The sequence below is a fragment of the Artemia franciscana genome, chromosome 2, assembly GCF_032884065.1.
Source record: "Artemia franciscana chromosome 2, ASM3288406v1, whole genome shotgun sequence".
In the NCBI taxonomy this organism is placed as follows: Eukaryota; Metazoa; Arthropoda; class Branchiopoda; order Anostraca; family Artemiidae; genus Artemia; species Artemia franciscana.
In genome coordinates this window covers 55,913,713-55,934,024 of record NC_088864.1, presented here as the reverse complement: position 1 = coordinate 55,934,024, position 20,312 = coordinate 55,913,713, and the positions used below count along the sequence as shown (strand labels likewise).

At 35.5% G+C, this 20,312-nt stretch overlaps 1 protein-coding gene across 1 annotated transcript; it reads right to left on the bottom strand.

Annotated features, from left to right (window-relative positions):
- Positions 1–11,960: 11,960 nt before the first annotated feature.
- Positions 11,961–17,926, bottom strand: LOC136035258 (WD repeat-containing protein 44-like). Its single transcript, XM_065716933.1, has one exon. It carries the CDS (start codon positions 17,924–17,926, stop codon positions 15,209–15,211), a length of 2,718 nt encoding a protein of 905 aa, XP_065573005.1. The 3' UTR covers positions 11,961–15,208.
- Between the last annotated feature and the right edge of the window lie 2,386 nt (positions 17,927–20,312).

Below are 20,312 nucleotides of genomic sequence, written 5' to 3'. Positions count from 1 at the left end.
AAAATTCAGAGAGATCGGAGGGTGGATAAACCCCAACTCCCAAAACTTCGTATGTTCCCGTAATGCATCTGATGGAAATTTGAGATAGCCATTCGTTGTCGTAGAAACTTGGAAAAAGGCTCATTTGATTTTGAAATTAAAAGGGCTACTTCCCTTTTTATTAGTCGAAAGTGACTGGTAGGCAACAAGCACCTCCCCACGCCTATAATTTGCCAAAACACACCCAATCAAATTTTGGAGATAGCCATTTTGTTCACCATAGTTGAAAGGCCTGGAAATTATGTCTTTTGACAAGAAACCCATACATTTTCAAGATCAGAACATAATCTGCACTTTACTAAAAAAATTGACTGTGGAATGTCAGTTTAGTATGCATATAATGATATATATTCCTTTAAGTTTTAATAATTTTTAATTTATTAAAGTTAAAAAAGTAAAACTGTTTTAAACGTATTTTGTTTGTTTAAATCTTACAAGAAATAACGGAGTCAAACTCAGAACGAGTAAAAATTAACATGAGTAGGGCTGACAACCCCGATGCTTTCTCAATTCCAGAACATAATTTGGACTTTACCGAAAACAAAATACAGTTAAAATGTTTTCACTTTGTTTTTACTTGTTTAAAATGTTTTTACTGAATATTTTAAGGCGGAAATCCTCCATCTTGCACTCCAATTACAGCGCGAAAGTCTCTCGCCCTTTTTAAGAGTAACTAGGGATTGGAGGGCAAGCAGCCCTTCTCTCAAGCCCATTCATTCTCCAAACGCATCCAGTCAAACTTTTGAGACAGCCATTTTATTAAGCATAGTAAAACGGTCCAGCAGCTATATCTTTATGAATAGCCTATTAGGTATTTCAACCCCCACAATTATGCAATTGGCCCATTATACTTTAAAACTAAATGTTGATTTAAAATAAATCAAAAGTTATTGTGTTAAATGGTTGCCAATAATACACTTCAGCATAATATGGAAATAGTTGGGGATAACGTTTGGGATACTGCTATTACTACTTCTGCTCCTGCAATTAAATAAACTGTAAGAGTGTAAGTTTATCCAGGTTGTCAAAGAGCATAAATATAATCTTTTGGGAACGATATGAAGTTTTTTTTTTGTCAACTTCAGAAGCTATTAAATTAAATCAAAACATACTGTTTGTGTCAGGATTAAAAATTGTGGAAATTTTTTTTTCCAATGTACAAATAGCAACCCATACTATGGATTCTAATAGAAAATTAAATGAAAAAACAAGTTTTTTAACTGAAAGTAAGGAGTGACATTAAAACTTAAAACGAACAGACATTACTCCGTATATTAAAGGGGCTTTTCCCTCCTCAACGCCCCAATCTTTCCGCTAAAGTTTGATTCTTTCTCTCAACTTTTCTTTTTTGAACAGTAAAAAACTTCAGCGCAAAGAGCGGAGAATTGAGGAGGGAAAAGCCCCTTTAATATACGGAGTAATTTCTGTTCGTTTTAAGTTTTAAGGTCACTCCTTACTTCAGTTAAAAAACTTGTTTTTTCATTTAATTTCTGAACGTTTTTGAATTAAAGCATTTTTTTTATTTTGATTGTCCGCACATGAATAATTAAAAAAAATTGCATATTAATTTTTTTGGTTGAAAGACTTTTTCTTAGATTTTAATCAATCAATCAATATTTATTAATTCAAATTCAAAGTATACAAAAACAATATTATGCCCCAACAGAGAGCAGAGCTCGTAAGGCTGGGGCAGCACAAATGCATAAAAAAAACACAACGTCTCGTCATACTAATAATTCCAAAAGGAGAGAGAAAAAACTAAGACAAAAAAAAGCATACGAGAGAAAAAAAAACATACAGGGTAGAAGATCATAGAGGAAGCCCCCCCCCCTGCGCAATAACACCACAGCAAAATACATACTAAAATCTATTATGAATCAATCCTGACATCCAGGCAAAGAATTATTTTTGAAATATGTTTTTTCAAAGAACATCGATTTGTGAAACTTCGGGACATTTCTACTAAGTTAAGTTTATTTGCAATATGAGGAATCTGGTATCTGGTTGAGAATATAGCTCTTTCTGATTTGATTGGCGGAAGGCGATACTTCTTGGAGCGGATGCAGTGGGCAGGAGGGGTGGGAGTCCCAATTATACCCAAATCATGGAAATAATTTGCTGAGGATTGGATATCATAATACCACATTGCTGTATGCATGTCCTTCAATTGTTTGAGATTAAGTATATTGAGAAACATATATAAAGTTTGGGTTTCTGACAGATTTTTAAGTCTCGCAGGGCGATGAACAAAAGCACCCAGAATTCTAATTGCCTTATTTTGAATTATCTGAAGAGGTTGCAGATGGACCATAAATGTGTTGAGATAAACTATGGGGCAATAATTAAGATATGATTCAATTAGAGAATGGTATAAAACTTTAAGGATGGAGAAAGGAAACACCTGTTTCAATCTGTGAAGACAACCTAAGTGATGGGCAAGTTTCAATCTCAAATAATCAGAATGCTTACAGAAAGATAAAAGCTCATCGAGAATAACCCCAAGGTAACGAAATGAATGTACTCTTTTTATCCTACTTTGATTTACAATTAACTCATCTATGGTAATTTTATTTATCGCCCGTCGTGACCACCCGAAAATCATGGATTCAGTTTTAGAAAAGTTCGGAGCTAGGCAGTTACACGCAAACCATTTATTCAAAGATTTCATTGCTGTCACCATTTTCTCAACCAACAAAGATGGGGTTTTAGCTTTTACTATCACAACCGTATCATCTGCAAAAATTACTGCTAAGCTATTATCTTGGGGTAAACACCTTGGGAGGTCATTTATATAGATCAAAAATAGTAATGGCCCCAATACTGATCCCTGGGGGACTCCAACATCATCAATAACGATATGGCTTGATAGATGTCCATTTATTTCTGCCTGAGTTTTTCGATCATGCAGGTAAGATTTTATTAGATCTAGGCCTTTACCTCTAATACCTGTGTTATTGATTTTTTCCATCAAGATTTCATGGTATAGCGTATCAAAGGCCTTTTTTATATCATAGAAGAGAGCAGACACATAATTATCATCATTTAGTGAATCATTAATCTCTATGATTAGCGCAGCAATAGCTTGTTCAGTGGAATGACGCGACCTGAATCCAAACTGATTTTTAGTAAATAAATTCCTTTTATTAAAATAGGAAACAATTCTTTCTTGAATAATTTTTTCTAGAACCTTAGATATTGGAGAAAGAATAGCTATTGGGCGGTAGTTGCCTACATCTGTCTTATCACCTTTCTTATAAATTGGAATAACTCGTGCAGATTTCCATACTTCTGGAAAGATCCCTGATGATATAGATGTGTTTAAAATATGAAGCAATGGAACACGGATTACACAAGCAAGTTCTTTCAGAATATTTGTGGAGAGTCCATCTAGGCCTAGGGAATTCCCACGTTTTAACTTCGTAATTACTTTCTGGAATTCACCGAAAGTAACAGGGGCCAGGAACATACTGGAATTTTCGGATGACGGTAGATAATCTTTATATGAACCAAATAAAGATTCAGGGGATTTCAGATCAGCAGCAACACTAAAATGGGAAAAGTAATTACAAAAATAATCTGCAACAACATCCTTCCCCTTCAAGTCAACACCACTTTCATTTATGATCACTTCAGGATGTGATGTCTTAGTATTATTTCCAATTTTTTCCTTGATTAATTTCCATGTAGTCCGAGGTGAATCCGATTTTTAAAATGCATTTTCATAATAAATTTGTTCACTTGTTCTAAAAATTTTAACCAGCAAATTTTTATAATTTTTGAATCGGTGTACATTATGAGCTGAGGGGTATTTCATTTTTATCTTATAGAGTCGATTCTTTTCCTTGATAGATTTTAAAAGCGATAAACTTATCCAAGGTTTTTTGGGTGAGTTCCTTTTCCGGTATGTAGCTCTAAATGGGCAATGAAGATTCAGATTTTCGTTCAGAATTCGATAAAATACATACAAAGATGTATTTGAATCATTCTCGTTAGTAACTTCACTCCAATCTATATCGCTTAGACTAGATTTCAGTTCATTCATGTTTACTTTTGAAAAATTTCTCCTTTTCATAGGGTTTTCTTTATTGGCTATCTTTTGCGCTCTGAAGTCAGACATTAATACAATGATCAGACGTATCTTCCATAACTTCGAATGTAGCCTCACATGGAAAAGGTGCAAAAATGTTATCAATCAGTGAAAAAGATGAATTTTTAATTCGTGTCGGAATAAAACATACTGGGCTCGTACCATGTACAGGTTACATTCTAAAAATGAAGGACATGTCGGTCAATCCTTTGCAGGCTTGATGGGAGGCATCCCATTAAGTCAATATTGAAGTCCCAAGGACTTGATACGAAGATTTTGAGAAAAAAGGGGTGGGAGAGGAGGCCTAGTTGCCCTTCAATCTTTTGGTTACTTAAAAATGCACCTAGAACTTTGTATTTGTTATGAACGTTTTTATTAGTATAAATATACGTAACTTACGTACCGAAATTCCATATTTGTATATTTTTATTAGGTATATATGGGGGTATGCCACCTCGTTAATACCTCACTCTTTACACTAAAGGTTAAATTTTGTCCCAATTCTTTAAGAATGACCCCTGAATCACAAATGCCGTAGAATAATTAGTTTAAGTTACTAAAAATACTTTAGCGTAAAGACCGAGGTATTTAGGAGGAGATGAACCCCTCATATGCATAATAATCTCTGTTCATTTTAAGTTTTAATGCTGCTCCTTACTTACAATTGAAAACACTTTTCCATATTTAATTTTTCATTGTTTTTTTTTTATTTTAAATAATGCTAGAATATCCTGTGCCCCCTTCATGGAAATTATCGTCCCCCATGACAAATTCCTCCATGGAAAGATCCTCCCACGTAACCCCCTCCCTTCAACCACTACCCCCCTCCCAACCAAAAAATCCCCCTGAAAACGTCTGAACTCTTCCCAATAACCATTGCTATACGTAAACATTGGTCAAATTTTGTAACTTGCAGCCCCTCCCCTGGGGACTGGGAAGGAATAAGCCGTCCCCAAAGACATTGTTATTAGATTTTTTGACTATGCTGAACAAAATGGCTATCTCAAACTTTTGATCCATTCACATTGGGAAAAAATGAGCGTGGGAAGGGCCCTAGGTCCCCTCCGATTTTTTCGGTTAATTAAAAATGGCACTAGAACTTTTAATTTCCGCTAGAACTGAGCCCTCTCACAACATTCTAGCACACCTGGGTCGATACGGTCACCCCTGGAAAAAAAAACAACAAACAAACACGCACCCGTGATTGGTCTTCTGGCAAAAAAAAATGAAATTCCACATTTTTTTTTGGATAGGAGCTTGAAACTCAGAGAACCCTAAAGTAGGGTTCTCTGATACGCTGAATGCAATGGTGTAACTTGGCTTTTAAGGGGTGTTTCCTCCTATTTTCCAAAATAAGGCAAAGTTTCTCAGGTTCGTAACTTTTGATGGGTAAGACTAAATTTGGTTAAACTTATATATTTAAAATCAGCATAAAAACTAATTCTTTTGATTCCGGTTTTTAGAGTTTCATTTACTATTGAGCCGGGTCGCTCCTTATTACATTTCGTTACCACGAACTGTTTGAAAACTGAAAGGATTTACATTTTTCCCCCAAAAAATAAAAATGAGTACGGCTGATAACCCCTATGCCTGCTCAAAACCAGAACACAATCTGCGCTTTACCAAAAGAACAATACGTTAGAAATGTTTTCACCTTTCTTACTTGAATAAATGAAAAATTATCAAAACCTTGACGAAGAAAGGTCTGAATATGTAGATTTAACTGACTATCCGCGGTCATTTTCTTTTTCAGTAAATCGCAAATTGTATTCTAGTAGAACGCATCGGGGTTATCAGGCCTGCTCATTTTAATTTTTGCACGTTGTGAGTTTGACTCGGCTGTTTATTGTAATTTCTGTTTGTTCTGAGTTTTATTTATTTATTGATAGTGATTTGTGATAGTTTTGTGCTTTGAAGATAATTTTACTTTATTTTTGTTCATTCTAGGCTTAATGAAGCTCTTTACTTTTCTTTGAAAACTTTTCCTGTGGAATTTTTTTTTAATTAATTCAAAAGGAAATAGGTTATGTCTTCCGGTTTAAGTTATATCTTCAGCCCTTAAATTACTCTGAACAACTAATTATGTCATAGAATTAGAGGTATGTTAATTACAGATATAATGGTAAATTAGCTATTGCATCAATCCGCTTGTTTCTTTTGAAAAATATTTCTCAAACTGCAAATGTGAGTATTTCCAGTTTTTTTTTGTTTTTTTTTTCGACCCGTTGACTACAGTGTACATCAAATTCATATTAAGACAGTTCTGAGTTGTATTAGCATCGATTTGTTAATATATTTCACATACGCATAAAAAGCCTTTTTGAATATATGACAATTTGAAAATATCTTACTTATGTACGATTATTTGAGAATAGTTATTGCGAAACGTTTCAATAGTTGTAGTGGTAGCTGCAACCTAGTAAAGAGTGAACCACAGCCAATAATAACCAAAAGTAAAAACGAGTCTAGAGAAAAACTACCTAGTGAAGAAAATTGCCGTGTGACACTAATCCACGAATGGTAACGATTATTTCGGTTCGTTATTGGGTACGATTATTATTCGGTACGATTATGGATACGATTATTTACCGGACTGGGTATAATGGCTACGATATGGGGGTGTATTTACCGGAGGGGATTTTTCACGGGGGGATCTTCTGGGGGTATTTTCCTTGAGGGGGACATTTTTCTCAGGGACGGGGGATTTTACGGGGAGTATTTACCGCAGGGGTATTTTCCGGAGGGGTTAATCTCCGGGGGGGGTGATAGTCGCCGGCCACCGATAAAAGGGTCCCAGACTGAAGCCTGGTTGGATTTTTTTTTAGCTTGAGATTCGTAGATTTTTTTGTATGATATGATAATGGAAGTGGAACTAAAATCAATATTTTATTATATTGATAATATAATATTATACTGTATGGTCGTTTATCTCACTCAGGCTAAGCAATTATCTCCTAGTGCGGGCAGAGAAATTGGTTTTAAACCGATCAAGAGCAACAATGTGGTCGGTATAATACGCAAGTGCCAAATTTCACTCCAAGAAAGTAGGCCTACAGTGATATTAAAAATAAAATTTGAATTATTGACAAGGGAATCCCCTTGCCCCCCCCCCCCGCCCCACCTGAAAACTTTTGATTATATTTTTCTCCTGTTAATTTTTTATATTCTAATTGGTAAATATTGAACAATTCACCTAAATGACCTACGATTAAAGTTAACATACCACTCGATGCCTATTTTTTATGTTTCTTCCAAATATAATGATTGTTTTTCGCGCAAATTAAATTTTAAACCTCTAAGCCGAGAAAGTATTTTAATATCCCAATATCCACCCCTCCCTTTCTATATAATCGGGTTATTGCGCATTTCTTTTGAAAAATATATGCAAATGTGAGCATTTCCAGTTTATTTTTGTCGATCTATTGACTACCGTATATATCAAATTCGTATTAAAACAGTTCTTTGTTATATTAGTATGGATTTATTAGTATATTAAATAAAAAAAACAAGTTGTTTTTTACTGAAAGTAATGAGTGACATTGAAACTCAAAACGAATAGAAATTGTTCCGTATATGAAAGGGGCTGCCCCCTCCTCAACGCCCCGTTCTTTACGCTAAAGTTTGACTCTTTGTCACAGTTCTAATTTTAACACAATGAAAAACTTTACCGTAAAGAGCGAGGTGTTTAGGAGGGGCCAATCCCTTTCATATACAGAATAATTTCTGTTCATTTTAAGTTTAAATGTCGCTACTTACTTTGAGTTAAATTGAATCATATGACTAACACAGGTCATGATAAGAATGCCTATGGTCAGACCCATTGTAAAGGGAATTCGAGCTTAAGCAAATTTAATCTAGGGATTCCGTCTATTTGTCTAAGAACAACAACAAAAAACTTATATTCGAAAGATTTATCTAAAATTCTTTTTTATTTTTAAAAGCTTTCTTTATTTAAAAAACCTTTTAATATTTATTTTAAATAAGATTTTTTTTTAATACTTATTCAGAATTTTATTTCAAAGTAAAGATATGTTTATTTATTTGATAGCTTCATTCTTCTTTCTCTGATTTGCTATTTTTTGCCAATCTGTGCCATTTATGTAATCAAACAAAAAAAAAACTAGTTTTTTTAACTGAAAGTAAGGAGCGACATTAAAACTTAAAACGAACAGAAAGTACTCCGTATATGAAAGGGGCAGTTCCCTTCTCAACACCTCGCTCTTTGCGCTAAAGTTTGACTCTTTCTCTCAACTCTACTTTTTAAAACAGTAAAAACTTTAGCGTAAAGAGTGGGGCGTTAAGGAGGGAACATACTCGTATGTTTTTATTACTTATATGATGGGATTCACCCACTCGTCAATACCTCGCTCTTTACATTAAAGCTTAAATTTTGTCCCAATTCCTTAAGAATGACCCCTGAATCACAAACGCCGTAGAATAAATAGTTGAAATTACTAAAAATAATTTAACGTAAAGAGTGAGATATTAGGAGGAGGTGAACCCCTTATATGCGTAATATTTTCTGTTCGTTTTAAGTTTTAATGCTGCTCCTTACTTTCACTTGAACAAAATTTTTCATGTTTATTTTTTCATTGTTTTACAAAATAATGCAAGAAAATCCTGCGCTGCCTTTATGGAAATTTTCTTCCCCCATGACAAATTCCTCCATGGAAAGTATCTTCCACATAACCGCCTCTTCTCAACCCCTCCTCCCAACCAAAAAATCCCCCTGAAAACGTCTGTACACTTCCCAATAACCATTACTATATGTAAGCACTGGCCAAAGTTTGTAACTTGCAGCCCATCCCGAGGGATCTGTGGGGGAGTAAGTCGTCCCCAAAGACATAGCTATAAGGTTTTCCGACTATGCTGAATAAAATGGTTATCTCATAATTTTGATCCGACGACTTTGGGAGAAAAATGAGCGTGGGAGGGGGCCTAGGTGCCTTCCAATTTTTTTGGTCACTTAAAAAGGGCGGTAGAACTTTTTATTTCCGTTCGAATGAGCCCTCTCACAAAATTCTAGGACCACTGGGTCGATACTATCACCTCTGAAAAGAAAGAAAAAAAAACACGCATCCGTGGTCTGTCTTCTGGCAAAAAATACAGAATTCCAAATTTTTATAGATGGGAGCTTTAAACTTGTACAGTAGGGTTTTCTTATACGCTGAATCTGATGGTGTGATTTTGTTAAGACTCTATGACTTTTAGGGGGTGTTTCCCGCTATTTTATAAAATAAGGTAAATTTTCCCAGGCTCGGAACTTTTGATGGGTAAGACTAAACTTGGTAAAACTTATATATTTAAAATCAAAATTAAAATGCAATTCTTTTGATGTAGCTATTGGTATCAAAATTCCTTTTTTAGACATTTGGTTACTATTGAGCCGGGTCGCTCCTTACTACAGTTAGTTAGCACGAACTGTTTGATTTCTATTATTTGTGGCATAAGCTATTTTTTCATTATTCTCTAAAAAAAAGTAAAAGGCTAGTTTATTTATTTTAGTAATAATGATAAAAATCCAAATGAAATCAAAATTACAGTAAAATCTCAAAACCATAAAGGGTACTGGTTTTTTCATAGCTATTCACTTCTTTTATAGCGGCCATCTTACATCAGCCATCTTCCTTTTTTTTTTTTTTTGACAGGAGAGATTGATGTTTGATATTTATTTTATTTATTTTTATTATATCAATTATATTTCATTTCTTCCTCTTTTTTTAGTTATTTAGATGAATTGACCGATATTGATTGTTGTTTTTTTTTTTAATAGAGTTTAATTCAACTCAATATGAAATATTAAATAAAAAAAAACAAGTTTTTTTAACTGAAAGTATGGAGCGACATTAAAACTTAAAACGCACAGAAATTACTTCGTATATGAAAGAGGCTGCTTCCTCATGAACGCCCCGCTCTTTACGCTAAAGTTTTTAACTGTTTTAAAAAGAAGAATTGAGAGAAAGAGTCAAACTTTAGCGTAAAGAGCGGGGCGTTGATGAGGAAGCAGCCTCTTACTTCGTATATGAAAGAGGCTGCTTCCTCATCAACGCCCCGCTCTTTACGCTAAAGTTTTTTACTGTTTTAAAAAGAAGAATTGAGAGACAGAGTCAAACTTTAGCGTAAAGAACGGGGTGTTGATGAGGAAGCAGCCTCTTTCATATACGAAGTAAGAGGCTGCTTCCTCATCAACGCCCCGCTCTTTACGCTAAAGTTTGACTCTTTCTCTCAATTCTTCTTTTTAAAACACTAAAAAACTTTAGCGTAAAGAGCGGGGCGTTGATGAGGAAGCAGCCTATTTCATATACGAAGTAATTTCTGTGCGTTTTAAGTTTTAATGTCGCTCCTTACTTTCAGTTAAAAAAACTTGTTTTTTTTTATTTAATTTCTGAACGTTTTTGAATCAATGCATGTTTTGATTTTGGCTCTCCGCAGAGAAATAATCAAAACGAAATTTGCATATTATTTTTTTTTTTGGCTAAATGGCTTTCTCATAATTTTGATCGAATGATTTTGAGAAAAAAAGAGCGGAGGACGAAGCCTAGTTGCCCTCCGATTTTTTGATTAATTAAAAAGGCAACTAGAACTTTTAATTTTTTACGAATCTTTTTATTGGTAAAAGATTTACGTAACTTATAAATTAGCTTACGTAAAGAACTTTTCTATTCTCATGTTTTTATTACATATATGAGGGGATTCGCCCCATCGTCAGTACCTCCCTCTTTACACTACAGCTTAAATTTTATCCCAATTCATTAAGAATGACCCCTGAATCACAAAAGCCGTAGAATAAATAGTTGAAATTACTAAAAATACTTTAGCGTAAAGAGCGAGGTATTAGAAGGAGGTGAGCCCCTCATATGGGTAATAATTTCTGTTTGTTTTAAGTTTTATTGCTGTTCCTTACTTCCAGTTGAAAAAGCTTTATCACATTTATTTTTTAATTGTTTTTTTTTTAAATAATGCTAGTAAATCCTGCTCTCCCTTCATGGAAATTTTCTTCTCCCATGACAAATTCTCGATGGAAAGTTCCCCCAGCGTATCCCCCTCTTCTCAACCCCTCCCCCCAACCAAAAAAATCCTCCTGAAAACGCCTGTATACTTCCCAATAACCATTACTATATGTAAGCACAGGTCAAAGTTTGTAGCTTGTTGCCCCTCCCACGGGGACTGTGGGGGAGTAAGTCGTCCCCAAAGACATAGTTATGAAGTTTTTCGACTACGCTGAATAAAATGGCTATCTCAGAATTTTGATCCGTTGACTTTGGGAAAATAATTAGCGTGGGAGGGGGCCTAGGTGCCCTCCAATTTTTTTGGTCACTTAAAAAGGGCACTAGAACTTTTCATTTCCGTTAGAATGAGTCCTCTTGCAACATTCTAGGACAACTGGGTCGATACGATCATCCCTGGAAAAAAAAAACAAAAAAAAAAAAAACAAACAAACAAACAAACAAATAAACACGCATCCGTGATCTGCCTTCTGGCAAAAAATGCAAAATTCCACATTTTTGTAGATGGGAGCTCGAAACTTCTACAGTAGGGTTTTATGATACGCTGAATCTGATGGTGTGATTTTCGTTAAGATTCTATGACTTTTAGGGGGTGTTTCCACCTATTTTCTAAAATAACGTAAATTTTCTTAGGCTCGTAACTTTTGATGGGTAAGACTAAACTTGATGAAACTTATATATTTAAAACCAGCATTAAAATGCGATTCTTTTGATGTAGCTATTGGTATCAAAATTCCATTTTTTAGAGTTTTGGTTATTATTAAGCCGGGTCGCTCCTTACTACAGTTCGTTACCACGAACTGTTTGATTTCACTTACGTATATTTCACATACGTATATTTACGTACATTTCATTAAACTTTCACTTTAAAAGCGTTTTTGAATACATGAAAATTTGAACATATTTTACTTATGCACGATTATTTTAGAATAATTACTGGGAAACGTTTCAACAGTTGTTTAATGAAAAAGTACATTCAAAAATTATCTTTTTATTGTTATTCAAAAGCGCCGGATTAAAGTCAGATTTTCTTATTTTTGATTTGAGGAGCCAATTGTCTTGTTTTACATGAACATGGGTGGTCTCGTTAACGATTTTAGACAAAACCTACTTTAATTGTCTGTGTAAATATGTTGGTTTTTCCTGAAATTTGTTTAACCGTACATCTGAAAGAGGTGGAGTTTTCATAAATTGCAGAGTTTGTGTTATCTTAAAAGTCCCAAGAGCAGTGAGAATGCAATCTGATCAGGGTCGTATCCAGGAATTTTTGGGGGACGGGGAAGAGAGGGGGGTTACAAAAGCATTTTCTTAGAGAGGGTCTTACAAAATAAACGGATCAATAATTTGTTTATAGTCATTTTTGTTACATTTTTACGAGCCGGACAAGCATTTTGAGGGGGCTCAAATTCCCTAACCCCATTTCCCTGGATACAGCCTTGAATCTGATTCCTTGAACTAGTTTAGTAGAGACTTTTAGGCCAAGCAAGAATTTGCTGTTATATAGTTTCTGTCAATAGTTAAAAGTAAAAGCCCAAAAACATGAATGAAAATTAAGCTAAAATCATATGGCACTATCTATTTTGAGCGTGTGGCTTTCATTTGAAAGTTTAGTTGTCTTTAGACAACTACAGTTTAAACTAAAGTTACACAGTTTCTGTCAATAGTTAAAAGTAAAAGTCCAAGAACATGAGTGAAAAGTGAGCTAAAATCACAGGGCACTAATCTGATTTGAGGATGCAGCTTTCATTTGAAAGTGTAGTTATCTTTAGAAAGCAACATGTCGTTAATGTTGAATTGTTGAGGACGAAAAGCGTTTGGAAATATAGCTAATTAGTTCCGCTTATTCACTTTCACGCTTTAACATGGCAATATTGGTGAAGACATGGTACTGCCCTAACAATAACAAAAAAGTCAGAAAATCAGGCTTTTCAGGTATACCCTCTGAAACTAAGATGACTTCTAGGGGAGGGAGGAGTGTTTTGTATCGTATTGTACTGTATCGGATTAACGACGCTTCTTAACTACTCGGGTCCTTTCGTCGGCCCTGTAGTGTGTTGCTACGGCCAGGTTCGATCTCTGGGTCCCGCATTACCAAGCTAAAGTCAAAGCCACTGGGCCACCAGAGGAACAAAATGTTTTTTTTTTATGTCCTACGTACTTTATTTATTTGCTTATAGTTTGATTTGATTGGTAATAATACAGAATGCTCTCTGGAGCAGTTTTGTTGAGTTATCTTGTGCGTTGCTGTTGAAAAATTAGGCATAATACGCTGTTTGTTCTCTTGGATATCAGATATACAAATATAATTTTAAAACAAATCTCAACTGACCCTCTCTTATCAAATGAAACCAATAAGGGTCAAGAAATCTGTGACTGAGTTAAAATTGACCTGTCTACTTTTTCAAAGCGTAAATGACACTATTTTGGAGAAAAATCAAAGTAAATTTCATAATCTGTCTCAGATATCTGGAATTAGTATATCTGAAAACCAAATTCTGGTCAACACGTATTATGCTGAAATTGTGCATGCCCTACGTGTTCCTGAAAAGCTGCTCCCCAGTTTGCAGAATTTGTGATGGAACTGGAAAGCTTGGTTGGACCACCAGTTTGAAGCTTGCTGAGTCGACCAGTCAATGTTTTGGTTCCGTGTTTAGAAGGAGTTCGGTATGCCGTATAGTGGCACAATGAATAAAGTCCCATAGTTATTAAAGATTTAAAAACAGGTTTTGAAAACCACGGTCTAGTGGGTTAGAATAACCATTTAAAGCTGATTCAAGAATGGCAACTGTTATTCCCGTTAATCTTTATGGTAAAAAGTTTATTGCATAAACATGTTTATAGGAGTTTGAAAAATTGCGTAACCCCAGGAAAGTGGCATCAAAATAGATGGAAATAAGAAACTGCACCATTGGAATGACCGTAGCCGAAAACCTCATGGAGAATAATTACGGCACCACATCTTGAACAGCAAAGAAAGTCATTTTCGCTTGGGAAGGAGTGACGTGTCTCCTTTTTATTCTTTTCTTCGATATTCTTTTCTTTTTCTTCTTGTTTCTTCTTTTTATTCTTTTCGTTTTGTTCTTTAGACCCAAATCAAGACTGCACCATTGGAATAACCATAGCCGAAAACCACATGTAAGAGAATTACATCACCACATCTTGAGCAGCAAAGAAAATCTTTTTCGCCTGGGAAGGAGTGACCTGTCTCCTTTCTATTCTTTTCTTCGATATTTTTTTCTTAAACTTCTTGTTTCTTCTTTTTTATTCTTTTTGTTTTGTTCTTCAGACGCCAATCAAGACTGCACCATTGGAATAACCATAGCCGAAAACCACATGTAGGAGAATTACAGTACCACATTCTTGTGCAACAAGGAAAATCACTTTCGCTTGGGAAGCAGTGACGTATCTCCTTTTTTCTTGACCGATAGTTGGCCATTGAGACATCATAAAGAGAGGTTTAAGCCTTCATTTGAAAGGAAGTCTTGATATCTACGCGCTTATTTTAAACAGTAAAAGATAATATTTTTAATTGCTAAGACAATCCATACTACTAAGGAAATCTATCAAGACAAATATGAATTTAACAAATATTATTGCTATAACTCTGCCTAGTTCAGCTCTATTTGGAACCATGTTGTGGGCAAGCAAATGGTATAAACAACTGCGAAGTAGAAGAAACATTTCCGAATCGTCCAATACCTGCAAAGAGTACAAAGCTGAAGATGATTATTTGCCTACTTTCCAAAAAATTCAAATGGATTCGTAATTGAAAAGCAAAACAAAAAGAATTTCAAATATGATCATGGATGATCAAATAGAAGTGAAAATGATCAATCTTGAAGTTGGAGAAGCATCTTTTCGATTCCAGAAAAAGTGACTTCCGAGTGGCTTGCGATTTATTATTACAAACTAAACAATGTTGAAGAAGTCCCCTCAATTTTATCTGCAAAATAGAAGAGAAAAAGGAAGAAGATATGACTAAGTCAATACTGGACCGTAAAATATTTGAAAATCAGATGAAAAATGGCTCTTCTAAGCCCAAACGATTGAAATATACTGAAGTATGTTTGTTCTTTTACTTAGGGCCTATGGAATGTGCTTTGGAGAGAAGCTTGTTCGATGCATGGTATAAGTTCTTCATCCTTAAGGAGAAAGTGCTTGAAGACAGGGCCGCTGTTATAACTCCTAAACGGGCTTTTAGGGTGCCTGGGCGTTCGGACCAGTTTAATGACCTAATGATAATCTTTGAAGACGTAGTATCAGGTAATGAAGCATTATTTCGCTTCGTTTTATTCATAAGCACTTTAATTGTACTATTATCATCAGAACTAACGATAACATATCCTGTCAACCCTGCCGAAAGAGAAGCTCTATTTGAGCCGTTAATTTGAGCAGTGTTCTGTGAACAACTTTGTTCAGTTATTTTAGGACGTACTTGATTCTTATTCTGGTTATGCTCGACGCAGTCAATTATTATTTGAGGATTAGTAGCAAAAATAGCTGAGGTTATGCTGGCATTGTGAGCCCGTATAGCTTCCCAGGAATCATTTCTGTGTTGTCTGGCAGAAAAAAACTTTGGGACGCTGTGAAAAGTTTTCCACATGTATAAGCATTGATTCTCAGATCCACAGACAATATAGTTTCCGTCATGACTCAAACTCGCTCTGGTTCGACTGTTGTTATTCACACAACCCATATATTTATAAGAAGGACTGAAATCTCGAAGATCATAAAGTCGAAGTAAGCTATCATTGGTTGTAACTAGTATCTTATTTCCTCCAGGTATAGGCTCTATCCCAGTGACTAGAGTATTTTCAACTGATTTTTTTCCTTTGACATGTATTTGGGTATGGTATTTAAGATCTTTGACAGAATAAAAAATGCATCTGCCATTATGCGACCCTATAATGGCAAATTCTCCGTTCTGAGTAAAGTTAGCTGCTGAAATGAGTTTTACTTGGCCATCTATCTCATTGCAATGCTCCACTTTCTTATCAAGAATATTCCAAAGTCTGAGCTTACCATCCAAAGTGCAGCTTAGAAAATAACGATCATCCATAGGATTAAAAGCGATAGCAGTGACAAGATCGTTATGCCTGAAACAGCCGAGACACTCATTTTGAGAGATATGCCAAAGCCGAACTGTCTTATCCATTGACATAGAAAGGATAAAATGATTTATGGACCAAGATAGATCCATAATATCCCCAGTATGTCCAGAGTAGACGCAGAAAGGCTTAGACATAAATGGGCCACTTGAACTTGCGGTCGAAATTTCAGGATTTCCAGACAGACTTGACGAGCGAGTCCATGATCCTTCAAGAGACTGTGGAAATATAATTGTTTCACTAGATGGGGTCGATGCATCCTTGTTACTGGCATTTTTTTCATTTCTCATATCCAAAAAACAATTAAATGCACTTTTGACTACCCAAATAAGTAATATTTTGTCTTTTCCAGCTGTAGCTAAGAGTCTTCCACATTTAGAAAACTTCATACACCACACTGGACCCTTGTGCCCCCCAGATAATTCTTGTATGCACTGAACATTGTCAAACTCAAATGGACCTTTATTTGAACTTGACGGCAACATTTTATAAAATTTTCCCTTCATATTAGCTTCATAGGGCAGGTGCATTTCTACATCTTCACTTACTATTCCTTTCACTGTCTTTTTTGCCTTTTGAATAGTCTTCTTAACTGCCTTTTGAATAGTCTTCTTAACTGTTGATGCTGTTGTAGCATGTATTCCATTGAGGGCTTTCTTTCTCAAGGTAATATTATCTCTAGTTTTAGCATAAACATTTTGAATACCCATAGTTCTTTCATCAAGGTCAAGACTTGAATGTTCTTTGGAGCTATTACCAGCCTCTGAAGCCACTTTCCTTAAATGGAGAAAAATTGGGTGGCTATTCTTTGGTTTCTTATCTTCACGAGGGTTGTATTCATTGTTCTCCGACTTAGCATCTCGATTTCTAGGTTCATTAGCCGTTTTATTCCTGGTAATGAGCAGGGAAGACTGAAGTTTTCCAGCTTTTAAATCATTTGGGGGCGATTTTCCAGAAGAAATGGAGTGAGTCATAGAGTATTTTCGAGAAGTTACTTGGGCTACGACGGTTGTTTTGGACTCATCGTTGGCTAATAGAACATTTTTGGATCGGAAACCTTCTTGGGATACAGTATGAGAAGCCTTCACATTCTTTCTTTTCCTTGGCGGTGGGACAGGCATTATTGGTGCAGCATAAGCATGGACTGGGGATTTCATGTCATCTGCGATACCAGGTTCATTCAGCTCAATTTTTTTACTCACTGATATCTTTTCACTGAATTGAGTAACTTTTTCTTCATTGTGATTAAGATTTGGAATTATCTTGGATCCAATTTTAGCTACTATAGGGAAGTTTCTTCTACTTGCAACTGGCCTTTGACATTCCACGTGAGAGATTTTTTCATCTGAAGACATTCTATTGCAGTTTATATTCATTGCATCCGAGTTATCACTTTTAAGAATTAAGCCAGTCCTTGTAAGTGACTCTATGCTATGTAAACTTACTGAGTCCGTTTTGACAAACTTGGTCTTATCTGGACTTTGAAATTCTTTGTCATTTTCTTCTTCACGTAATTGGATACAACAAAGAATATCCTCTACTTTGCGATTTTTCATGGAAGAATCTCGATTAAGATTCATCGAATGGATATCATCTGGTCTGTTGCTTGCGTCTCCAGCTTGAAAGTTATCCAGTGAAACATTAGATTCAGCATCAAAAAATAAATCTTCACTATCACTTGACATATTCAAGAAATATTTTCAAAATATTACATATGAGCGTTCGTCTAAGATGGTATTAAACTATGGTGGCAATTTTCTTTGTGGATAGTTTTAGCATTCCAGGGACCATTAACTTCACTGTGGCTCCAGCAGAAACCTTTATGCTCAGGCATAAATCTGCATTTTCCATGTGATCGTGTATCAGCTTTATTCTTTTTACTACTGGGGCAACCATGGTATATCACACATAGCTAGTTATTGATTACTGTGGTAGCAATCATATTTTCTTTGTGGTATAATATTATGTTAATCACATCCTTTGTCAAAAGATACGTGTGCTACATCATCATATATATGAAAGTGCAGTGTTTGTCAAAAATTACATTAGTTTTAAGACTTCACTGGCTATAAGAAAAGCCCGAGGTATATCAATTTCCTTTCAAATAACCCCTTAAACAGCTCCGTATGATGTTTCAGTGCCCCGATACTGGTAACGGAGAAAAAAAGACACGTCAGTGCTACCCATGCAAGTAAGTGATTTCCCTTGTTTTCCAAGGTGGTGTGGCTGCAAGTTTCCTGCATGGGATTTTCGGCAATAGCAACTCCAGTGGTATACATTTTGTTTCGATCTTACGCCATTTTGGGTTGTCGACTATTTTTCGAAGTGACTTTCCTTGTTGTTTAGGTCAATACATTTTTCCTTGTTGTTCAAGCCAAGGGACTGAAATTTTCTTTTGTAGGGTTCTCGGCCAAGGAGATTCCAGTGTACTTTGTGTGTCAATTCGACACCATTTTCAAGAGTTGCAGGCTATTTGTTTTAACTATCATGGGCCTTGATTGTCTTTTACTAGGTTGCAGTTCAGCTACCGCTGCTGCTACGATTAATCATTTTGAAGGGGGGGGGGACTAAAATTGGCATTGCAGTGGCCTTATTATTGGTAGAATAACCATATCTGGTTGGATTCCGATATTGGCTTTAATTTTGGTCACTATGGATACCGTATATATTGTGCCTTTGAAGTCCTTAACAACACGTTCCTGTAATAAAAAAAAAAAAAAATTCTAAATGAAAGTAAGGAGCAACATTAAAACTTAAAACTGACAGAAATTACTCCGTATATGAAAGGGGCTTTTCCTCCTCAACGCTCCGCTCTTTACGCTAAAGTTTCTTACTGTTTTAAAAAGTAGAGTTAAGAGAAAGAGTCAAACCGTAGCGTAAAGAGCGGAGCGTTGAGGAGGAAAAGCCCCTTTCATATACGGAGTAATTTCTGTTAGTTTTAAGTTTTAATGTTGCTCCTTACTTTCATTTAAAAAAATTGTTTTTTTATTTAATTTCTGGGCGTTTTTGAATTAATGCATGTTTTGATCTTGGCTCTCTGCACATAAATAATTAAAACGAAATTTGCATATTAATTAATTGCAGTTAATCGAAAAATTTTGGGAAAAAAGGCGCGAGGGAGGAGGCCTAGTTGCCCTCCAAGTTTTTGCTTACTTAAAAATGCAACTAGAACTTTTAATTTTTTACAAAACGTTTTCATTTGTAAAAAATATACGTAACTTACGAATTAACTTACGTAACGAACTTCTATATTCATATGTTTTTATTGCGTATATAAGGGGGTTCAACCCTCGTCGATACCTCGCTCTTTACACTAAAGCTTGGATTTTGTCCCAATTCCTTAAGAATGACCTCTGAATCACAAAGGCCGTAAAATAAATAGTCGAAATTATTAAAAATGCTTTAGCGTAAAGAGTGAGGTATAACCAGGAGGTAAACCCCTTATATGCGTAATAATTTTTGTTCGTTTTAAGTTTTAATGCTGCTCCTTACTTTCAGTAGAAAAAACTTTTCATATTTATTTTTTCATTGTTTATTCAAATAATGCTAGAAAATTCTGCGCCCCCTTCATTGAAATTTTCTTCCCCCATTAGAAGTTTCTCCATGGAAATATCCTCCCACGTACCCCCCCCCCAACTCTCCCCACTAAATAAAAAAAATCCCTCTGAAAACGTCTGTACACTTCCCAGTAACCATTACTATATGTAAACACAGGTCAAAGTTTGTAACTTGCAGTCCCTCCCACGGGGACTGCGGGGGAGTAGGTCGTCCCTAAAGACATAGTTACTAGGTTTTTCGACTATGGTGAATAAAATGGCTATCTCAGAATTTTGATCCGGTGACTTTTTGGAAAAAAGGAGCGTGGGAGGGGGCCTAGATGCCCTCCAATTTTTGGTCACTTAAAAAGGGCACTAAAACTTTTAATTTCCGTTAGAATGAGCCCTCCCACAACATTCTAGGACAACTCAGTCGATAAGATCACCCCTGGGAAAAAAAAACAAATAAACACGCATCCGTGATCCGTCTTCTGGCAAAAATGCGAAATTCCACATTTTTGTAGATAGGAGCTTG